The sequence below is a fragment of the Diplotaxodon limnothrissa genome, linkage group LG23 (assembly GCF_057381915.1).
Source record: "Diplotaxodon limnothrissa isolate DT_005_m linkage group LG23, D_limnothrissa_male_GT1.1, whole genome shotgun sequence".
Classification (NCBI taxonomy): Eukaryota; Metazoa; Chordata; class Actinopteri; order Cichliformes; family Cichlidae; genus Diplotaxodon; species Diplotaxodon limnothrissa.
This window is the reverse complement of record NC_140617.1, coordinates 8,244,177-8,264,655: the sequence shown is the minus strand read 5'-3', so window position 1 is coordinate 8,264,655 and position 20,479 is coordinate 8,244,177. Positions and strand designations below refer to the sequence as shown.

The window sequence follows — 20,479 nt, the reverse complement described above, 5'->3', positions numbered from 1 at the left end:
TGACAAAGATCCTTTGTTCCCTTCAATATGTTTATGTTTGTAATACAATCAAATTCAGCCTCTGTTGATAGCCCAACCAATGCTGTGTTTTGTACAATAAAAATATTTCTAGTCTAATAAAATAAAAAACTTTAAAAACTGTTCACACTGCAGAGTGCAGATGATTTCCCGTTGCCATAGTCACTTTGAGCTTATTTCACAATCATTTTATTGGATCATCAGCTAGCTACTTTATTATTTATCTATATGCCACCAGATTAGCTGGAAATAATATAATAGGGGAACTCTGAAATGCCACATACTAAATCAAAGGAAATATATTTTCCTGAACTTAATCCAAGAGTTGATGTTGCTAATATCACATATTTAACACATGAAGCAATAGCAAGCTGTTGACTGACTTAGTATATCACAGGGCCTAAAGTCCAACACATGATGATGCCATTATAACTGTCAGTTAGCCAATACTGTGGTTTATACACAGTATAATTTGGACTCGTGAAACACTTTGCATCGCACACAAGACACATTGGTGATTCATTTATTATCACTTTCGCCTTAGAACAAGACGATGGTTTGAACCTACTGGTTTTTGTTTTGTTTGCATGCTCTGCATGTGCATGCATGGGTTGTCTCTGCATACTCCTGTGTCCTGTTACATTTCAAATACATGCATGTTAGGTTAGGTGGTGACTATATGCACTGCGCATGGCCGTGGATGCAAGAGTGTGTAGTTAGTGGATTCTCTGTATTAGCACTGCAGTGGACTTGCAGCTTATCCAAGGTCTACTGGGCACTGTCAGCAGAGATAGGCTCCAGAATCTATTATCTTAATATGATCACAGATTACAAATATACCTTATATGGATACTTCGTAATTGGAGAATTGAGGTGTTTTCTACTTTCTTGTAGTGTGCAATATCTCTAAAACTAGAACTATCCTCTTTCCTGTACCTCTTCGCTGGACTATCATATCATGTGATTTTTATTGCAGGACAATAAAAATCACATGATGCAGCAAGAGTAGTGACAGGGACTAGAAAGAGTAACTGCATTTCTTCCATATAAGCCTCTCTTCATTGTGGATTTAGCTACCTGTTAAATCCACAATTGAATTTAAAATCCTTCTCTTCACATACAGGGTCTTACATAATCAGGGCCTTCATATCAAATCATTACCATATTGGCAAAATAAAGCACTTTGCTTGCAGGATGTTAGCTTACTTGTTGTTACCAGTGTTTCTATAAGTAGAATGGGAGGCATTCAGCTTTCCAACCTGTCTTCTGTGGAACTAGCTCCCAATTTGGATTCGGGAGACAGACATCCTCGTTACTTTTAAGATTAGGCTTGAAACTTTCCTTTTTGATGAAGCATACAGTTGAGGCTGATCAGGTGGTCCTGAATCCTCCCTTAGTTAAGCTTATGATGCTGAGGGCTTCCCATCATGCACTGTTTCTTCTTCACTCACTTCATTTCACTCTCCATTTGTTTATACAACATATTTTATTTTTCATTAGTAATTCATTTTAAACTCTGGCTCTTGTTCCTGTGTGTCTTTTGTCCTGTGTGCATCTGCTCTCTTGTTTTTCACTCTTTCCCAACTGGTGGCTGTCCCTCCGTGCTGGATGTTCCTCCTTGTTAAAAATGAGATTTTCTGTCACTGTCGCCAGGTGCTTGGTCTTAGGGGGTAGTCTGAGACTTGGATTTTATACTCTTTGTGTTTATACACCACTTTGCATTTACCTAAAAAAAAATGTTATGGTTTTGAAAGTTTTTTGTTTTTGTTTCACACAAAGTCTATGGAAGCATTTTCATGCCAGTAAAAATAAAAATAAAAATCTGTGACTAGACTAAAAAAAAAAGCAAGAAAGAAAAGAATTTATCCAACAATAACAGCCCAAAACAAAAGAATTGCTTTTCGTGCCCTTGCTCTCCCTCTCAGTGTCTGGGTCATAAGTCCTGCAAAACTACTCACTTTTCGGTCATAATGACAGCAATTTCCCAATTTATATTTTTCCATGTTTCAGGAAGCTACATAAACAATCAGCAGAGCACACCGGGTAACACAGAGGCGCGCACATTTTAAATTACATGATTACTTCAAAACAAAATCGCACACATTATTGACCCTCATAATGAGCAAAGAGCTCTACATGGAGCATTGCTCATGTAATAGCAGCTCTCATGCTTACTTCGCTTTGGATGACTAGCATGTTCTTCTTTATGTGTAATTTGCCAGTGATGAGCAAAGCCCTCATGTTGGGATGAGGTTACTCAAGTGGGATGCCATTCATACAAGTTTTCATGTGAGTGCTTTGCTGTGTTGCTCCAAGAGTCAAGTGTCACTATCATTTACATACTTGATCCATAATTTAACAGCTAAAGAAACATGATGGGAGTTGAGAGGGAAAAGAGTGGCAAAAGAAAACTTCCATCAACATACATTTGAATAGGAGTTTATTACAGCTTGCTGTCTGATTTTCAAAAAAAAATTAAAACAACTAATAAAAGACTGCTGCCAATAAAAGACCAATAAAAGTTACCCTGTATGAATACTAATTTAATATTTTGTGTGAGTCCTGACATTACAATAAATATGAGTCTTAGATACTTACTCGGCAGTACCTTGGCTTCAAGTAACACTGTGAGGAATCTTCAACTCATTTTTGACCAGAATATGTCCTTCAATGTGCATATTAAACAAATGTATATGACTTCTTTCTTGCATTTACATAATATCTGGAAAAAATAGAAACATCCTGTCTGAAGTGAAAAACTGGTTCGCGTCTAGTATTTATTACTTCTAGGCTGGAGTATTGTTCTTGATTACCATGAGATTGTTCTAAAAACTCCCCGAAAAAACTTCAGTTGATCCAAAATGCTGAATTTAAAATCCTTCTCCTCCCATACAAAATTTTGAACATTCAGGCCCAGTCTAATCTCAACGACCTCATAGTACCATATGACCCCAAATTAGTACTTTGCTCTCAGACTAACCACAAGTTAGCCTGCAGTCTAAGTATTTCAAAGTAGAATGGGATGCAGAGCCTTCAGCTTTCAAGGCCCCTCTTCTGTGGAATCAGCTCCCAGTTTGGATTCAGCTGACAGACACTTTTTAAAGGTTAGGCTTAAAACTCTAGTATGCAGTTAGAGCTGGATCAGGTGGCCCTGAGCCCTTAGTTATGTTGCAATAGTCCTGGGCTGATGGGGGCTTCCCAGTTTCTTCTTCACTCACCTCTTTTATACACCACTATGCATTAAAATCATCCATCCATTCGCTTCCGCTTATCCTTTTCAGGGTGGCGGGGGGTGCTGGAGCCTATCCCAGCTGTCATAGGGCGAAAGGCGGGGTACACCCTGGACAGGTCGCCTGTCTGTCGCAGGGCTAATACACAGGGACAGACAACCATTCACACTCACATTCATTTGCACATTCACACCTAGTGGCAATTTGGATTATCCAATTAACCTATCCCCACAAGCTGCATGTCTTTGGACGGTGGGAGGAAGCCGGAGTACCCGGAGAGAACCCACGCAAACACGGGGAGAACTTGCAAACTCCACACAGAAAGACCCCGGCCTGATGGTGGAATTGAACTCAGGACCTTCTTGCTGTGAGGCAACAGTGCTAACCACCGTGCCACCGTGCTGCCCGCATTAAAATCAATTATTATTAATTATTATTAATCTCTGGCTCTCTTTCACAGTGTGTCTTTTGCCCTGTCTCCCTCTCCTCACCCCCAATAAGTCATGGCAGATGTCTGCTCCTCCCTAAACCCAGTTCTGCCAGAGGTTTCTTCCTATTAAAAAGGAGTTTCTCTTTCCCACTGTCGCCACAGCCTTTACCTTATAATATGTAGTGCCTTGCGGCAACAGTTGTTGTGATTTGACAATATATAAATAAAACTGAATTGAATTGACTTGAAAACAATACCAATGATGCCTTCTTCAAGCATATTAAAGGCTGCCGAAAATGTCATCCTGATACCAAATGAAACAGACACAGAAGCAGAAAATGCTATCAGCCTTTAATCACCAGTGTGAATGTCAAATGTAGATTACACAGATGCAATCACCGTCCTCTGACACTGCAGCACCAGCGTGAAAAGCCCTTTTGTTTTGTCACATCTGCATGTCACCCCGTGCATGTCACCGGGGCGCCCACATCATAGAAATGGCCTCCTGACACGAGTTGGGGAAAATTCTTACCTGCAGGTTCCACTTTGTTTTGTTCCTCTAAATTGAGTACTTTTAATTGATGCTATGCCCACTAAACGGCAGTTATCACAATTCAGTAAGTTTGAAGTTCCTGCGACTGCAAAAGCATCGCTCTGTTTTAGGAACATCAACGTCAGTACCGACCATTATAAACTTTCGCATTCACATAAAAGGAAGACATACGTGGAAGCTCTGAGTGAACCCTTAAAATGAGGTGGTGGTGGAAAAAAATGAAGACAATTACAGTGTGTGTATATTTTGTAATGTATGTGTGGCTGCGAGTTGTTTTTAGCTGGAAAAATAGTTAGCCTTTTAATGCTGTGCTGTGGGTCATGTTACAGACTTGTCCATAGACAAGAAAACAATAAATAAATAAAAAGGTGTATATTGCACACATGGGCTGTAAACAGTGTTATTTTTACACAAAAAATAACCCCCCCAAAATACACTAGTTCTTTTTCTGTGACTAAATGTGTGTAATTGTCACAAAATATTTACAGATTAAACGTTATTTAAATGTATGAAGCAGAATTGGCCAAGACTTAAATTCCTCTACATATTCCTCTATAGTGTATTATACTCCGTGGATATTTCCATTATTACAGCCATAACTCCATAAAATGTTTTCATGTCTGTACAATGTACATCAATGAGCTACAACAGAGGTTTTCATCACATCCTACACTGATGCTGTATTCATTTCCCTAAATAATGCATGACTTTTATAGTTTCTTTAACTTGGACATATGAGGCACAGTTTATGAAACATGACAAGTGGTGGAAATGAAAATATGAAAGCACACATTGTACACTTTGGATGTGTTTTGAAATCTCCCCATTTCATCACACTGAGCAAGTAGCTCTGAAGCTAACTGATGGTGACAGTGCACGCTACATACGCCAGCTGGGAGATTCAGCATTGTCTCTGCACAATAACTTCAACACAGCCATTTACCTCAAGGCATTGTCTGCAGATCAATGTTAATCCTTGATCTTAATCTGTGTCACATCTCTGACTCATTGTGTTGACATTCATTTGACTTGTTTATTGGTTTGCTTCGGGTCTCTGTATGGCCTCAGTGGACTTTTGCTATAAAACTGGACCACAAATATAATTTTATTGATGCAAAAAAAGGCAAATTCATCTGTACAATACTGACAACACCCTCGTGTTCTTAAACACATGGTGTTTGGCCAGTGTATTTATGAAAAAAAAAATACACATAAGCCATTGAAAGTATAGAAATAATATCTATTTCGTGGCTTAATAATGCCACCTGCTGTCCTTATCATGTTTGATCATGTTTGAATGACATGAAATTTTGTCATCGCCTGAGAAAGTTGAGCCACCAGCAAGGAATGAAATATTTTGGTAGCTAGGAAGGCTCCTATTTTTGAATCTCAGTTCAAAGACAATGTATATAACTTCACGATGTTACTTTAATTTACACGATATTTTAGTCAATATCAAAATGGTTATTGCACTTTGGCAGTTCTAACCATTTTATGCACCCCTCCTGCTGTCCAGCTGACCTATACTGGGTAAAGCCATGTTCTATTCAGCTGGTCATGGCAGATGGCTGACCCTTCTTGAATTAATTGAAGTGACAGAAATGGATGTCTCACTACAAAACTTTCCTCTTTCCTCTGTTTAGGGCATAAACCTTTTTTTCTCCTGCCATAATTAAAAAGTACATAGTTATGAGATTATGAAAGCTACATATATTCAGATCATTTATTTGAGCAAGGGTGTCAAAGTTATTGCTTTGGTAAATTTGACTTCTTTAAGTCATAAAAGACATATTTGGTTATCAAAACTGCACTTATGTGTTCCACAGCTTGACACTTGATCACAGCAGACTCAATGATTTTGATTTTACATTTATTTTTAAGACAAAGGGAATACTCACTATCAGAGAAAAATAATTTAACAGAAAATAAAACATTTTGTTGTCTGGCAGTGTTTTAGAGGAGTAGTTTTACAGATATCTCAGAGTTTCATATTTTGGTTTCATTTATCATACTTGAATCATACTTCAATGAATCTTGTTATTAATCTCTGGCTTTCTTCCACAGCATGTCTTTTATCGCATCTTTTTTCTCTCTCCCCGGCTGGTCATGGCAGATGGCTGCCCGTGAGCCTGGTTCTGTCGAAGGTTTCTTCCCGGTAAAAGGGAGTTTTTCTTTCCCACTGTCTCCAAAGTGCTGGCCTATAGCGGGGTCAGATGATTTTGGGGTTTTTCTCTGCATGTATTATTGTAGGGTCTACCCAGTGGCGGTCCTAGCCTGTTTGGCGCCCTGAGTGAACACTCCCTCTGGCGTCCCTCCCCCCCTCCTCCCCCCAACCACATAAAACTGTTGTCAGAACCATACTGAATTTCACCAGAGAAAAATGCGCACACACTAACAACATGAAGAGAGAGAAAGTATGCATAGTATGCAAACAGCTACCAAACAGCCATCATAATTCGTCATACAATGAGAACAGGACAAATCAACAATTGACAATGACTAATTAATATTAAAATCTGTAACATTATGTATTGTACTGTTACTATTTTTACCATTTCTTTTTGGAGCAACTGTAACCCACATTATTTCCTTAGGGATTAATAAAGTATTCTGATTGTGATTCTGATTGTTTCAGGATACATGACCTGCCATTATCCAATGACACATCTGCTTACCTCTATCTTTTGCTCATTTCTCTTCCTCTTTTTTCCCCCTATTTTTTCTAAACTGAGCACCTGATGGCTTTCAACTTTTCTTGTCCATCTTCCATTGGTTTTAATTTTGCACTCCAGTATGAACCTAATTGACCTACACCCTAGTTCACAGATTCACTTTGTCTAAGGTGTATTTCTGGAATTTCGCACAACCCAGGAACAAATCATGAATACATAATGGGCTTGGATTTACAACATTATGAATGAAATGTGCTCTATTTGGAAGCAGCCGGCCCCACTGCCCTGTCGACAGGTTGTGTGTGAGACTTTAAATCATCAAACTGTAAATTATAAATTTTAAATCGTTATTGATCCCTTTACCCCTGGTCCTAAAGTGTATATTTATTTTCTTACTCTTCTTATATTTGTTGTTTGTTTATTTGCACTGCTGTAACTGGAGCCTCGTCGTCTCGTCTCTCTATATACTGGACTGTATGTAGCGGAGATGACAATAAAGTTTACTTTGACTTCAGTGCGTGGGACATTGCGTCAACATGTGGTACAGGACTCAACTAATAAATGCTTTGTTGTTCAACATAATGAACATAAAGAACAAATCTACACTTCTGTAGCGAGGAGATCTGTTATATTACGAGGAGCAACTGTTAAACAACTGCACAGAATCTATGTGACTTGTAGTGTTATTTTTAGCGTTTGCTGGTGGAGGAGGATGTTGCTGTCACATGACCGCTCCATCTGAGGACCAGGAAGTAAGAGGGCGGTGCTTCGTAGGGCTGGAGGGCTGAAAAAACAAGGTAACCGCTATTGTATTATATCTCTGTTAAAATGGACACAGAGTGCATTTTGAATAAAAACCCTGACAGTGGTTTATACGAGTATTTCGCGGGTGTACGCACTCTTTTCGCCTGGTTTATGCAACCGGCGTCATTTATGCTAACAGCAGCAGCTAGCTTTGTCCAGCTAACAGACGCTAACCGACAGAGAGGACAGCAGGAAGGGTCACCGATGTCTCTGGGTTCAGGGCTGCAGTATTCGCCAGCTGCCTCGAAAGCACGTTTATTTTAGTTTTTGGGGCACTGTGTTGTAGTTTTAATCGACGTCCTTTAAATATGTCAGCGTTAGAAATGCACAAAGACACAAAGCGACTATTTATGTGCATTGACGTAACCTCTTCAATCAGGGATATGAAACTAAATGTACATCTTGACCACCCTTCATTTTGATCTTAATTGGGCTTAAAGTAACACAGCGTTTCAGAAAAAGAACATCATACCAACAGTAAAATGTGGTGATGGTGGTGTGACGGTCTGGGGCTGTTTTGCGGCCTCACAATCTGGAAGACTTACTGTGGTAAATGGACAGTAGAATTCATGGTTCTATCAAAACATCCTGAAGGAGAACGTCCGACCATCTGTTCGTGATCTCAAGCTAAAGTCCACTTGGGTTCTGCAGCAGGATAACAATCCAGAATACACCAGCAAGTCCACCCTTGAATGGCTTAATAAGAACAAACTTGAGACTTTGGTCTAGTCAAACTCCTGACCTGAATCCGATTGTGGCTGAATTACAACAATTCTGCAACAATGAGTGGGGCAAAATTAATCCACAGTGCTGTAAAACTTGCTGCCAGTTATTGCAAACACTTGATTGCAGTTGTTGCTAAGGGTGGCCCAACCAGTTAATAATAAACACCTTCATTTAGAAACTGAATTTTGTTTACTTATATTATCTTTCTCCAATATTTAATTTTATTTGATGATCTGAAGCATTTAAGCGTGACAAGCTTACAAGAAAATGGTAAATCGGGAACGGGGCAAACACTTTTTCACACCACTATATATAAAATAAAGAAATCAGTTTTTCTAGTATCCTGATGACTTTGCACTATTGTACCTACTCCGTCTTCTACATTAAAAGATCTTTATGGAACTGTCTTGGAAAAGGCATTTTTAGTGTCAGTTATACTTTTTACCTCGATAAATACAGGATATATAAATGTGAAATAAATATAAAATAATATAATAATATCAAAATCAAATAATTTTTATATGATACTACTTATCATTTTTTTTGGCACATCAGTTATAGTTAAGGCAGTGAAATGATGTTACCTTATTAAACTGCAGTGTGCATCCTGTTATTTCTTACCATTTGATACACAAAAATTTCCCAAAAGAGTATAAAAACCTCTTTGGGAGAGGCTAAACTTCTTTGGGGCAATCACCAAAATTTTCTGTATGAAGGAAATGATCAACTTTATTTATATAGCATTTTTCTTAAAAAGTAACAATGTGCTTCTAGGAAACATCCGATTAAAAAAAACTTGCTTGGGCCAAGCTGCTGTGTTTTGGACCTGCTGTAGTCACCCAGGCAGTGACAGACTGATACTTGAATAAAATCTATTCAAGTAGTCCACTCAGGATGAAATTAAGGTGTGGATAACCATTCAAAGTCCCTAAAACAGACAACCAGCTTTAACTTTCCAAGTACCTGAAGTTGAAAGAAGCATTTATTTATGTCATGGTCTCTGTATGACAGCATCCATCATGACAGCCATAAAGCATGCTCTCCAGAGGGACATCTTCACACCCAATGATGAGCGTCTCCTTGGCATTGTTAATGTCTGCAAAGCAGGAAAAAAGAAGAAGAACTGCTTCTTGTGTGCTACAGGTAGTCACCATATAAATGGCTGTAAATAATGTGTAAGGATAAGAAGCCTTTTGAAGTAATTTTTTAAGTAATTGGTTTTTTTTGCTCTTCCAGTTACCACAGAGAGGCCTGTCCAGGTTAAAGTAGTAAAAGTGAAAAAATCGGACAAGGGGGACTTCTACAAGCGACAGCAGACCTGGGAGCTCAGAGACTTGACAGAAGTAGATGCCAAAGATGCAAGCAAGGTGAGAAATAATACATTTCTCTGACCTTTTTTTTGTGTTTTCACTTAGAAAACATGTTTTCAAAGCTGATATTGTTTTTTACTTTTATGGTTTAGGAAAATCCTGAGTTTGATCTTCATTTTGAGAAAGTTTACCGGTGGGTGGCCAGCAGTACAGCTGAAAAAAACTCCTTCATTTCCTGCATCTGGAAGCTGAACCAGCGTTATCTGAGGAAGAAGGTGGAGTTTGTGAATGTCAGTTCTCAGCTGCTTGAAGGTGCGTAAATAAATACTCCACCATTAGCCATCCCTGTGACGGCATGCCTCTTGCTACAATTTGATTGCATTTGCTTAAAGGTGTGTCTGTTTATCTCAAACCACTGCCGTTGACACTAGAGTGCACATATTTGAGGTAATCTAATATGGAAGTGAGAATTCCACCTGGATTTTTCTTTTTAAGTAAAATTTTTAATGGCATGTTTTCAAAAAGATTCTGCCTCTTCTCTGTTTCCTGGTTTGTGGTATGGTTTTCTGTGTTAAAGTCTTTCTTTATTCTCACTTTTTTCTCTTTAACTTTCTCTGGCCAGAACTTCCTAAAGCGGAAGGTTGGTAGGACTTAACTTCCCCCTCCTCGTTCCTCATGTGTTTTCATTACATCAAACCACCATTCTCACCAGAGACTTTCACCTCCTTAAAACTGCTGCTATTTGGCTCGTTGTCCTTAGAAAGTAAATAGAAATTATTCATTTTGTTTGTCTACAGACATTTAGATCATGTTTTTAATCTCCTTGTTTCCCATGTTCGTTCCACATTAAAATGACTGTTTGTATCAAAATCAAATTTACATACTTGTCCTCTGGCCTGTAGCTGTGTATCTGTTTATATTGTTTTGAGTGCCATCGCCTTAGAGCAAGAGCGTGTTTGAATTAAATCTGCATGCTTCCCTTGCACCTGTGTGGGTTCTCTGTACCTCTGATTTCTTCACACAGTCCAAAAGCATGCATGTTTAGTTGATTGGTGATTCTAAATTGGCCATAGGTGTGGAATTGAGTGTGAATAGTTGTATGTCTCTATGTGTTATTCCACCTCTCGCACTATGACAGCTGGAATAGGCTCCAGCTCCACAACAACCCTGAACTAAAAAAATTGGATGGAAGGACTCAGTTTTGGAGGAAATAACCAGTCTTCTCTTGATTATAATTGAACTAGATATCATGTGAACTTTGATGTGCACAGAATATTTTTGAAACAATCAGCAGTATACCTCTTTCTAGAAATCATGAGCCAATTACTCAAAAAAAAACAAGCGTTATAAACAGTTTGATGTTGGGACTATTTGCCTTTTGCTGTCTATACTGACCAAGCACTCTTACTTCTATTTGACATCATAGAGATACAAGAGTAAAAAAAACCCTCTTAATTGAGCATAAATGTACTTAAAAGCAAGCAGGTTGAAGCATGAGCCTTTGGTTTATCGGGTTTTCTAGCATATATATACTGACTGACTTATTTGAAACCTTTCTTAATGAGTAGCCACATCTGAAAATCGTAGGAAAGTATAATAGGTCTCCTTTCATGTGTAGATCCTGTGTCATTTTCTTGAGCCTTGAGCATGAACTTCTTCTCATGACTATGTGTGTACTTCCTTTTGTTGGGTGTAGTTTATCAGGTTGAAAATAGTTCCTACATGAAACTGCTCTTAACCTGGTGGGTACATTTTTTAAGTAATTGGATCATAATACTATGGAAAGATATTGATGCAGAGTTTTAAAATGTACTTATGTTGTTACCTGAGCTCCTCAAGGCATCTCTACAGCTGTTTATCTCCAAAACTGGGCAAGTCGCACTCTAGAGGCCAGAGTGAAAATATTTATATTTGATTTTGCTGTGAATTGTCCCTTTTCATACATATGGATATGTCAGTATATAACCTTAGTAATATATCCCACACTATTTAATGCACACCTGTAGTTTAATTGGAGCTAAAAGAAGTAAAGTACATTGTTAGTTCAGTTGTTTCAGCATACAGATTAATTATTACAGTAATTTCTTTACTTGGAAGCTGATAGACATGCTTCATATTTTCAACCTCCTGCCACTATCTAATATTGTTTTTCATTTGTTGCTCATAGTCATGCTACGCTTTCATCACTCATACAAAATAAGTACAGCTTTACTCTTAAAACCATGAAAGATCTGGGTATCCCTTACTCAGTGTAATTGTGCCTGTAGATGTTCTTTCAATAATGGAAGAAAACTGGATTGAGTCCGAAGATGCCATATCATGTGTTTTGAACTTTGCCACTCTACTTATGTCTTGCACATGTTTTTGTTCTCTTCTCCTGGGCTTAGAGTCTGTGCCAAGTGGTGAGAGCCAGAGTGTTGCAGGGGGAGATGAGGATGCTCTGGATGAATACCAGGAACTCAGCACCCGTGAAGAGCAAGACATTGAGAGCATGATGGTGACATGCGAGTACGCCATCTCCAATGCAGAGGCTTTTGCTGAGAAGCTCTTCAAGGAGCTTCAGGTTTTAGATGGGGTGAGTAAAGCCAGTTCATTGTCCATTTTTAAGAGTGACATCTGTTTAATGACCTAAAACCACTCTCATTAATAATGAAAGAAAATGATAGTAATTATATCTCTTTATCTGTTCTTACAATAAGGCCAACATTCAGTCCATCATGGCATCAGAGAAGCAGGTCAATATCCTAATGCAGCTGCTGGATGAGGCACTGGGAGAGGTGGACACCATCGAGGGCAAGCTGAGCAGCTATGAAGAGATGCTCCAGAGTGTGAAGGAGCAAATGGACCAGATCTCACAGAGCAATCGTCTCATCCAGATCAGCAACACCAACAATGGCAAACTACTGGACGAGATCCAGTTCTTAGTGGTAAGAAGCACATTAAAATGTTTTCCAAAATAAGCAGCAAACTTTAAGCCTCAGTGGATCTGAGGGTATTGGAAATTTAAAACTTTTTGGGGAATGGCCATGTTGTTTTTCAGAGGAAGAAGAAGTAGTGAAGTAACGTACAAAAAGTCTTTTGGGGCGCCTTTTTAGTTCAGTTAATCACACGACAAGTAAAATTAAGGTGAAGCCACCCATGTCCACTTCATAGTCAAAGCAGACACACTCCTGATTTTTAGGACTTGATAAAGTTCAAAAGGTTGCGTTTATGAAATTCACTTTTAGAACCAGTCTAAAAAGGCCACTTGAGGATCAGTTGAGCAATTCTACTTTCAACCAAATTTAGATTTTGCTAGACAACGACACTTTGATTTGTGACTTTCATTTTGTTTTCCTTGTGTAGAACTACATGGACTTATCAAAGGGACACATCAGGGCCTTACAGGAGGGAGATCTGACATCCCCTAAAGGTATAGAGGCCTGTATCAATGCCTCTGAGGCTCTCCTGCAGTGTATGAATGTGGCTCTCAGACCAGGTAAGTTTAAAAATGACGTTTTCTTGATTACTTGCTGACTGGGTTGATGAGCCGGTGCTCTTTAAAAAAAACAAGTAATGAGATTAAAGTCTTGTTGTTTTCTTTCTGCAGGCCATGAAAAACTCATGGCTGTGAACCAGCAACAGCTCCTGTTTGCTGAACTGAGAGACACCTTTGCTCGCCGCCTCACGAATCATCTCAACAATGTGTTTGTTCATCAGGTAACAGGCATAGCTTGGTCAGGAATATATTTTCATTGTCTTATTCTAAACATTTAAAGAAGGAAAATCTCATCAGAATAAATGTCTCTTGAATCCCCCAGCACTACTGAACTGTGAAATTGAACAAGGTGTACTGATAACGTTGAAATTTGTTGGTTTCGTAAATGTTTGGCTGAACAAAGTAGTGTAAGCAGATTTAATAATGAAATGTTTTGGTATCCTCGTCCCTGGTCTGCTGTGAAATGGAGGACATCAGTCTATCCTTTGCTTTTCCAAGCTCTTTGTCTCTCTCTTTCTCCTCTACTGAGCTTTCTGTTTAGTTAAGACTTACTTCCTGGGCTTCCTTGTATCGTCTCCCTTCACCTATCCTTGATTCTCTGTGTATCCCACTTTGAATCATCCCACTCTGCTCTTTGTCTCTGTGTCAGTTCAACCACTTCAGTCACTTCAAAATGACCATCCCTCAGTTCTATAGGTCCTCCTGTCTGTCACTTCCAGTGAGTACCCTCACAGCAATCCCCACGTGCCCCATTTTGCTAATGTTTGAATTCTCACATATAACTCAAACATACATGCCATGAGAGCTCAAGCTTTTCACCATAGCACATTATGTATTGCATGGGATATATTTCTAACTACTGAACATCTCACATTTGATCTCAAAGCTGAAGAGGCTCTGTCCATCCTCCTCCTCCTCTGGCAAATGCCTCGGCTCAGGGCTCATTATGTTTGTGTGCTAACGTGGCTTCTTTGCTAATAGTCTCATATCATAAGATGCTGTGCCTGTCTGCGTGCATGTCTTGAAGAGACTGAACAAGCTTAGGGGAAAGTGGGAAGAACATCAGTTCGGTATCAAAAGAGATGCAGTTCAGGAAGTTGGCTGAGAATGTGGTGGCTCTGGAGTGTAAGAACGTCTTAGATTATTTACTTTAACATCATTTGGATATCCAGTACACTAAGGTAATGCTTCAGATGATTGTAAGAGGAAGCAGGCCAAGTCTTCCTTTTGCATAACATGTGTTTGCGTGCATATATGGAAAAATGCATATTATAACTTTTCTCCTGTAATGTATACTTCTGGTGAATATACTGCTAATGATTATCTGTTCTCACTGTGATCTTCAGGGCCATGACCAGAGCTCAACCCTGTCACAGCACACAGCTGAGCTGACCCTGCCCAAACACAGCCCTCTCCACAGGGACTTACTGCGCTACGCCAAGCTCATGGAGTGGCTGAAGAACACACACAGGGAGAAGTACGAAGGCCTGTCGAGGGTCAGTGCAGTGTTACTTTGCAAAAATACTTGAGAAACAGTTTGACATTTTGGGAAGTGTGCTTTTTGTGGGGTTTGGATAGTACAGCGGACATTTGTGAGCATTATTAATACAGTTAAAGAAGCAGAGAGTGGTTAAAAAAGACTAAGAAATAAACTAGAAGCAAAGAAAAGAGGAGAGAGCACATGATTCTTAGTATAATATAATGCTTTCCTAGAATGTATGTTTTCCAAAATGTTAATACACATTTTAGCTGTAACAAGTCGTAAATCTTAACAAATATTCTCTCATTTTTTTACAGACATATGTTGAATATATGAGCAAACTGTATGAGCGAGAAATCAAAGAGTTCTTTGAAGTTGCCAAAATAAAAATGGCGGGTACATCCAAAGACCCGAAGGGCAAGTTCGGTAAGCGCTATGATTCCCACGTTAAACTTAACATGAACTATGCTTGTCTTCCATCATGTAGTTCACTCAAAAGGAATGAATTTTGTTGCATTTCTTGACTGTTTTATCCTCTTCTTATATTATGTTCTCACACCTTTACAAACATTTCTGCACCATGTCTGGTACCAAAAGCATTACCAAAATCTTTTTAGAACAGGTCTCACAGCTCTGCATCCTTGGCAGCCTTCTTGATAATCCCTCTAGACACTTATTTGGACAGTTATTTTGAAGCTTTATCTAATGATCACGGCAGCATTAAAAACTGCATCTGTAGAATCACCAGTTGAATATGATTTTAAAAAACAAAACACTTGAAGATTTATGTGCTTTAGCTTTTAAAATAAGATTATAAATAGCTTTTTCCCCCCTGAAATTATTCTTATACCACCATCTTTGCTGTTGCAGGCTTCTCCATCTTATAATCTTATGCCTGCATCCAAAGTTTGTCTTTCAGTAATGTCTCCTTTTCCCTTTGCACAGGGACTTTACATGCTTTGTTTCTCAATATGTATAATCTGCACAGAACCCCTGGATGAGCTTAGGTTTTGGCAGATTTATAGGACTCTGCTTTCTGCACTCTGTATTAGCTTTTCCTTCTGAAAACAAAAACAAAGACTTTGTTTTCCAAAGGTTTTTTTCGAGCTACTACCTAAGTCACTGTGGTGCACGTCAGCATATGTGTACATCTAACATCTAGCCTTACCCCTCCCATGCTGCATGTATTAAGCCTAACCTGTGTCTGTCTTTGATGCCCGCCTTTCTAACTGGCTGCAGCTACGCTTCCGCGGAAAGAGAGTGCACTCAAACAGGAAACAGAAAGTAAGTACGACATTTGAAATGGAGCTGTTCCACTGTCAATTTTCAACTGTGCTTCTGATCACTACATGGCTGTACTAAAATGAATCCTCTGATCAAACCCCTTTGCTGTTCCAATTACCTCACCCTGTACCTGGTTGGTTGGGCTAAATCATCACAGTACATTACCACACATTCTGTAACAAATGCCAAAAATCTAACCATTTAATTTGATGTTAAGTTGGATTCCTTCACTGTAGAATTTTTGGAAAACTGACTTGTATTAGCCTTCCCACAAAACATAGCCATTAACTCATACCATATTTGTTGTGCTACATTAGGCCTACATGGCAGCTCTGGGAAGCTGACAGGCTCTACTTCAAGCCTGAATAAGCTCACAGTGCAGGGCTCCAACAGCCGGCGTTCCCAGTCTTCATCACTACTGGACATGGGCAACATGTCCGCTTCTGACCTCGATGTGGCCGACAGGACCAAGTTCGACAAGGTAACACTACCAGAAATTTAAGTGGAGTGGAAATAAAGCAACATGTGTGTACATCCTGAGAAATTACATTTATTTATTTATTTATTTATTTTTGTCTCTGCAGATATTTGAGCAGGTCCTCAGTGAGCTGGAGCCTTTGTGTCTTGCAGAACAAGACTTCATCAGCAAGTTTTTCAAGCTGCAGCAGCATTTGACAGTTGCACCCCCTCTCGCACAGGTATTTTTTTGATCACATACTGGAAATGGCTGTAACAGAAAGATCAAATGTCATCTAAATGAATTATAATACTTCACAACAATAGCAGTGCTTGTACTTGTGTGGTAGCATCTGAAACTGGAGCATTTGTTTCTCCTGAAAGCGTAGAATAAAACAGTGATGACAGATGTTAGCGTGTTATCAGGTCCAGTGTCATTCATATATGCATCCACAGATGTTTGTTTAGGTTTGTCATGTTTGATCTCTTTTGTCCTGTCAGCCAGAGGCGGAGGATTTCGATGGAAGCTTGCCATCTAAAAAGCCTCCCCAGGCAGAACACAAACACTCCTTGTCATCAGAGTGAGTTCTTGCAGATCATTGCTAATATTTCTGATGTAATTTTTTTTTTTTTTTAAATGCAATTGTTCGCTTCTTTTTTCTATTTCCAGGAAAGATATAGTGCGGCTGATGATGAATAAAATCTTCCAGAGCATCGAGACAGAGCTCAACAGCCTCATCGCTTTGGGCGACAAGATTGACAGCTTCCACTCTCTGTACATGCTGGTGAAGATGAGTCACCATGTGTGGACAGCTGAGAACGTTGACCCGGCCTCTTATCTCAGCACAACTTTGGGAAATGTGCTGGTGACTGTCAAGAGAAACTTTGACAAATGCATTGTGAGTAGTGCCTTTTTTGTTGTTGTTGTTGACATCACTAAATTCAAGTCTGGTTAAGGAATATTATGTAGGTTTATTGAAGGCTGCCACACTATGTGTCTGTCTAATTTCTTAACTGCCTATCCAACTCCAGACCCACAAGCAACTTGGGGTCATGTGGAGGGGGGGGGTACACTCTGGACACTCGCCAGTCCATCGAAGAGACAGAAACACGCTCTGACATCCACACTTCCAGCCAATTTAGAATCACCACTTAACAAACACATCTTTGGCTTGTAGGAAGAAGTGAAAGTAGGTGAAGGAAAATCAAAAAGGCTGAGGGATAACATGCAAACTCCACAAAATAGTATAAAAGAGGGACAAAGTTTCTGGGTCTGAAAGGTAAGGGCAACACAGACGTGCCTTAAACCTGGAGTCACTAAAGTGGTAGAAAGCCTTGCAGCTGGGTGACTGTGGGTCAGGAATGGTTGTGCAGCACGGCTACTCATGCCTGGATATTGCATTCAGTGTTGTGACACCAAACACGTGAGTTTACAATGAAGTCATAAAGGCAAAGTGTAGTTTTCTGATGCTGAGGAATTTATTTATAGCGATCTACTCCTCAAAAATCATAACAGTAGTATCATTTTGTGAAAAGGCCAAGCAAAATTTTACTCAGAATTCATTTTCTGTGATAATCCAGGGCCTGTGGGAAATTACTAGTGTTGTTGTTTATTTGTTTGTTTTCAGTCAAAGGAGTCATTGCTGGGCTGAATTTGGGAATAAATTTTAACTTTCTTTCTTTTCTTTTTTTACAGTCTAATCAGATCCGACAAATGGAGGAATTTAAGATATCCAAGAAGAGCAAAGTTGGTATCCTGCCTTTTGTCACTGGGTTTGAGGAATTCGCTGAACTGGCTGAAACCATATTTCGCAATGCAGAGCGTCGAGGAGACCTGGACAAAGCTTACGTTAAGCTTATCAGGGCCGTCTTCATGAACGGTGAGACCACTGATCATTAAGCAAGTTTTTATTTATTGGAAAAGGATCATGTGAAGTTGATGTGGTGTCCTGGAATTTCTGACTTGTTTATTGTCTTCTCAGTGGAGAAGGTTGCCAATGAAAGCCAGAAAACACCACGAGATGTCGTGATGATGGAGAATTTCCACCACATCTTTTCTACGCTGTCACGTCTAAAGATTTCCTGCCTGGATGCAGAGAGACGAGAGGCCAAGCACAAATACACAGACCATCTACAGTCTTACGTAATCAATTCTCTGGGCCAGCCTCTAGAAAAACTGAATGTGAGAAGAGTTAAAGTGACCACAAAATTCAGTCATCTTTATTAGCCTGAGTTGGAGTATTACGAATATAAGCAGAGTTTTATAACAGGCAAACTGTCATCTCGCTTGCAGCATTTCTTTGAAGGAGTTGAAGCACGTGTAGCCCAGGGTGTTCGTGAGGAGGAGGTGAGCTATCAGCTGGCCTTCAACAAGCAAGAGCTGCGAAAAGTAATCAAAGAGTATCCTGGTAAAGAGGTGAAAAAGGGACTCGACAATCTTTATAAGAAGGTGGACAAACACCTGTGTGAAGAAGAAAGTCTGCTGCAGGTGAGAAAAAAACAGTTTAGGGGATTAAAATCATTGCATGCCTCTTCCTGCCTCTGAACTGTTGCACTTCCTGTCTATTCCTCTAGGTGGTGTGGCACTCCATGCAAGACGAGTTCATCCGTCAGTACAAGCACTTTGAAGATCTCATAGGCAGGTGCTACCCTGGCTCTGGGATCACTATGGAGTTTACAATCCAGGACATGCTGGAGTACTTCTCCAGCATTGCTCAGTCTCATTAATCTTGCTGCTATGCACCTTTCCTTAATGATTCATTACTGGCTCACACTGGCTGAAGATACACTAGCAATTTACAAACTACCATCTAATGCTTTTTGAATTAAGAACATTTCCTCTTTGTGTTTTTATTTGAATGAAAGGGAATTTGTACATAAGACAGTGCTAGGGATATTGCTGCATTTTTTTGTGTGTGTGTTTCGTTGAGATTTAACAACAGCTCTCTAAATACTTCTTGTTTGTCATATTTTTATTATTTTTTGATGCCATATGTACATAATAAATTAGCATCTGCACAACCCCTCCTAGTATTTGTCGCACATTTCTGTTTGTTTTACCGTTAAGTCAGGGGAGTGTCCTTGCTCTCGATACTGGATGAGAGCAGGGATAGGACCAGTGGTGGAGCGTAACTTTACTGAAGTACAATTTTAATATACTTTGTTAAAGTATATCTGTGTTATTTTGCTTTTTCTTTACAGTTGAATGCAAACATTGCATTTTGTACTGCGCACATTTACTTTAAAGGTTATACATCTCCAGCTGCATCAATAAAGTGATGTATACATACACTTGGTAGTGACTACTTTTGCTTTAGGTAATTTATTTTTTTTATGCTAAAACTTTTATACTGTTAGGCTACTTGGTTATGATAACTACAGTGTGTTTAGGAAAAACAACCCATCAATGGTAATAGTCACCCTCCTACTGAATACTCTAGTTAACACAGTATTAATTTAAGCAAATTTTTTATTGGTAATTTCAGTATTTATTTCCAATTTTTTGGTCAAATAAACTATTCATATTACAAAGCTATTAAATAAACCTTTGTGAGCCAAAAAAAACCCCCATTAGAAATATAGTATAGTAACAAGGTTAAAATTAGATTAACCAAGTTGAACAAGTTAACAGGGCTAAACTGATATTTTACTTTTAATTGAAGATCCTGACATAAATGTGGCAAATAATACTCAGGACCACAGAAATGTTGTTTCTCAGTTTTATCAGAAAAAGATGCAAGCTGTGTGTTTTGTAAACCTCTGTGAAAGTCCAGGATAAATATAACTAAAAGAAGGAAATTACAGAAAAAACAAAAAGGTCGGCTGGGCCTATTAAACGTTTGTGCCCGACGGTCTGTGACTGTTTTTTTCAATGGTTTTCCAGTTCTTCTCTTCAGATGTTCTGATTTCCTGTTGGGTCCTCCCCTGCTTGATATTAGTCCCCCCTTCCCCGATCGAAAATATCTGGAAACGCCCTTGCGTTAATATTTACTGTTTGGGCTAAATAACTTTGTCGACACCACCCGTCCGCTTTCAGAA

At 39.2% G+C, this 20,479-nt stretch overlaps 1 protein-coding gene across 1 annotated transcript; it reads left to right on the top strand.

Moving 5' to 3' along the window:
- Window positions 1-7,657: 7,657 nt before the first annotated feature.
- exoc1 (exocyst complex component 1) lies at window positions 7,658-19,302 on the top strand. Its single transcript, XM_085347691.1, has 20 exons — window positions 7,658-7,700; window positions 9,445-9,576; window positions 9,670-9,800; window positions 9,896-10,055; window positions 12,131-12,318; window positions 12,443-12,670; window positions 13,089-13,221; window positions 13,333-13,442; window positions 13,871-13,939; window positions 14,568-14,717; window positions 15,019-15,127; window positions 15,941-15,985; window positions 16,303-16,466; window positions 16,570-16,683; window positions 16,943-17,022; window positions 17,112-17,340; window positions 18,138-18,321; window positions 18,424-18,623; window positions 18,735-18,929; window positions 19,016-19,302. The coding sequence occupies exons 2-20, from the start codon at window positions 9,453-9,455 to the stop codon at window positions 19,166-19,168; spliced, it is 2,766 nt and encodes a 921-aa protein (XP_085203817.1). The 5' UTR covers window positions 7,658-7,700; window positions 9,445-9,452; the 3' UTR covers window positions 19,169-19,302.
- The last annotated feature ends 1,177 nt before the right edge of the window (window positions 19,303-20,479 follow it).

Coding starts and splice junctions, on each gene's coding strand:
- exoc1 (XM_085347691.1), top strand. CDS start 9,453: ATGACAGCCATAAAGCATGCTCTCCAGAGGGACATCTTCACACCCAAT. Junction 9,577..9,669: donor CTGCTTCTTGTGTGCTACAG/GTAGTCACCATA, acceptor TTGCTCTTCCAG/TTACCACAGAGAGGCCTGTC. Junction 18,930..19,015: donor AAGAAGAAAGTCTGCTGCAG/GTGAGAAAAAAA, acceptor CTATTCCTCTAG/GTGGTGTGGCACTCCATGCA.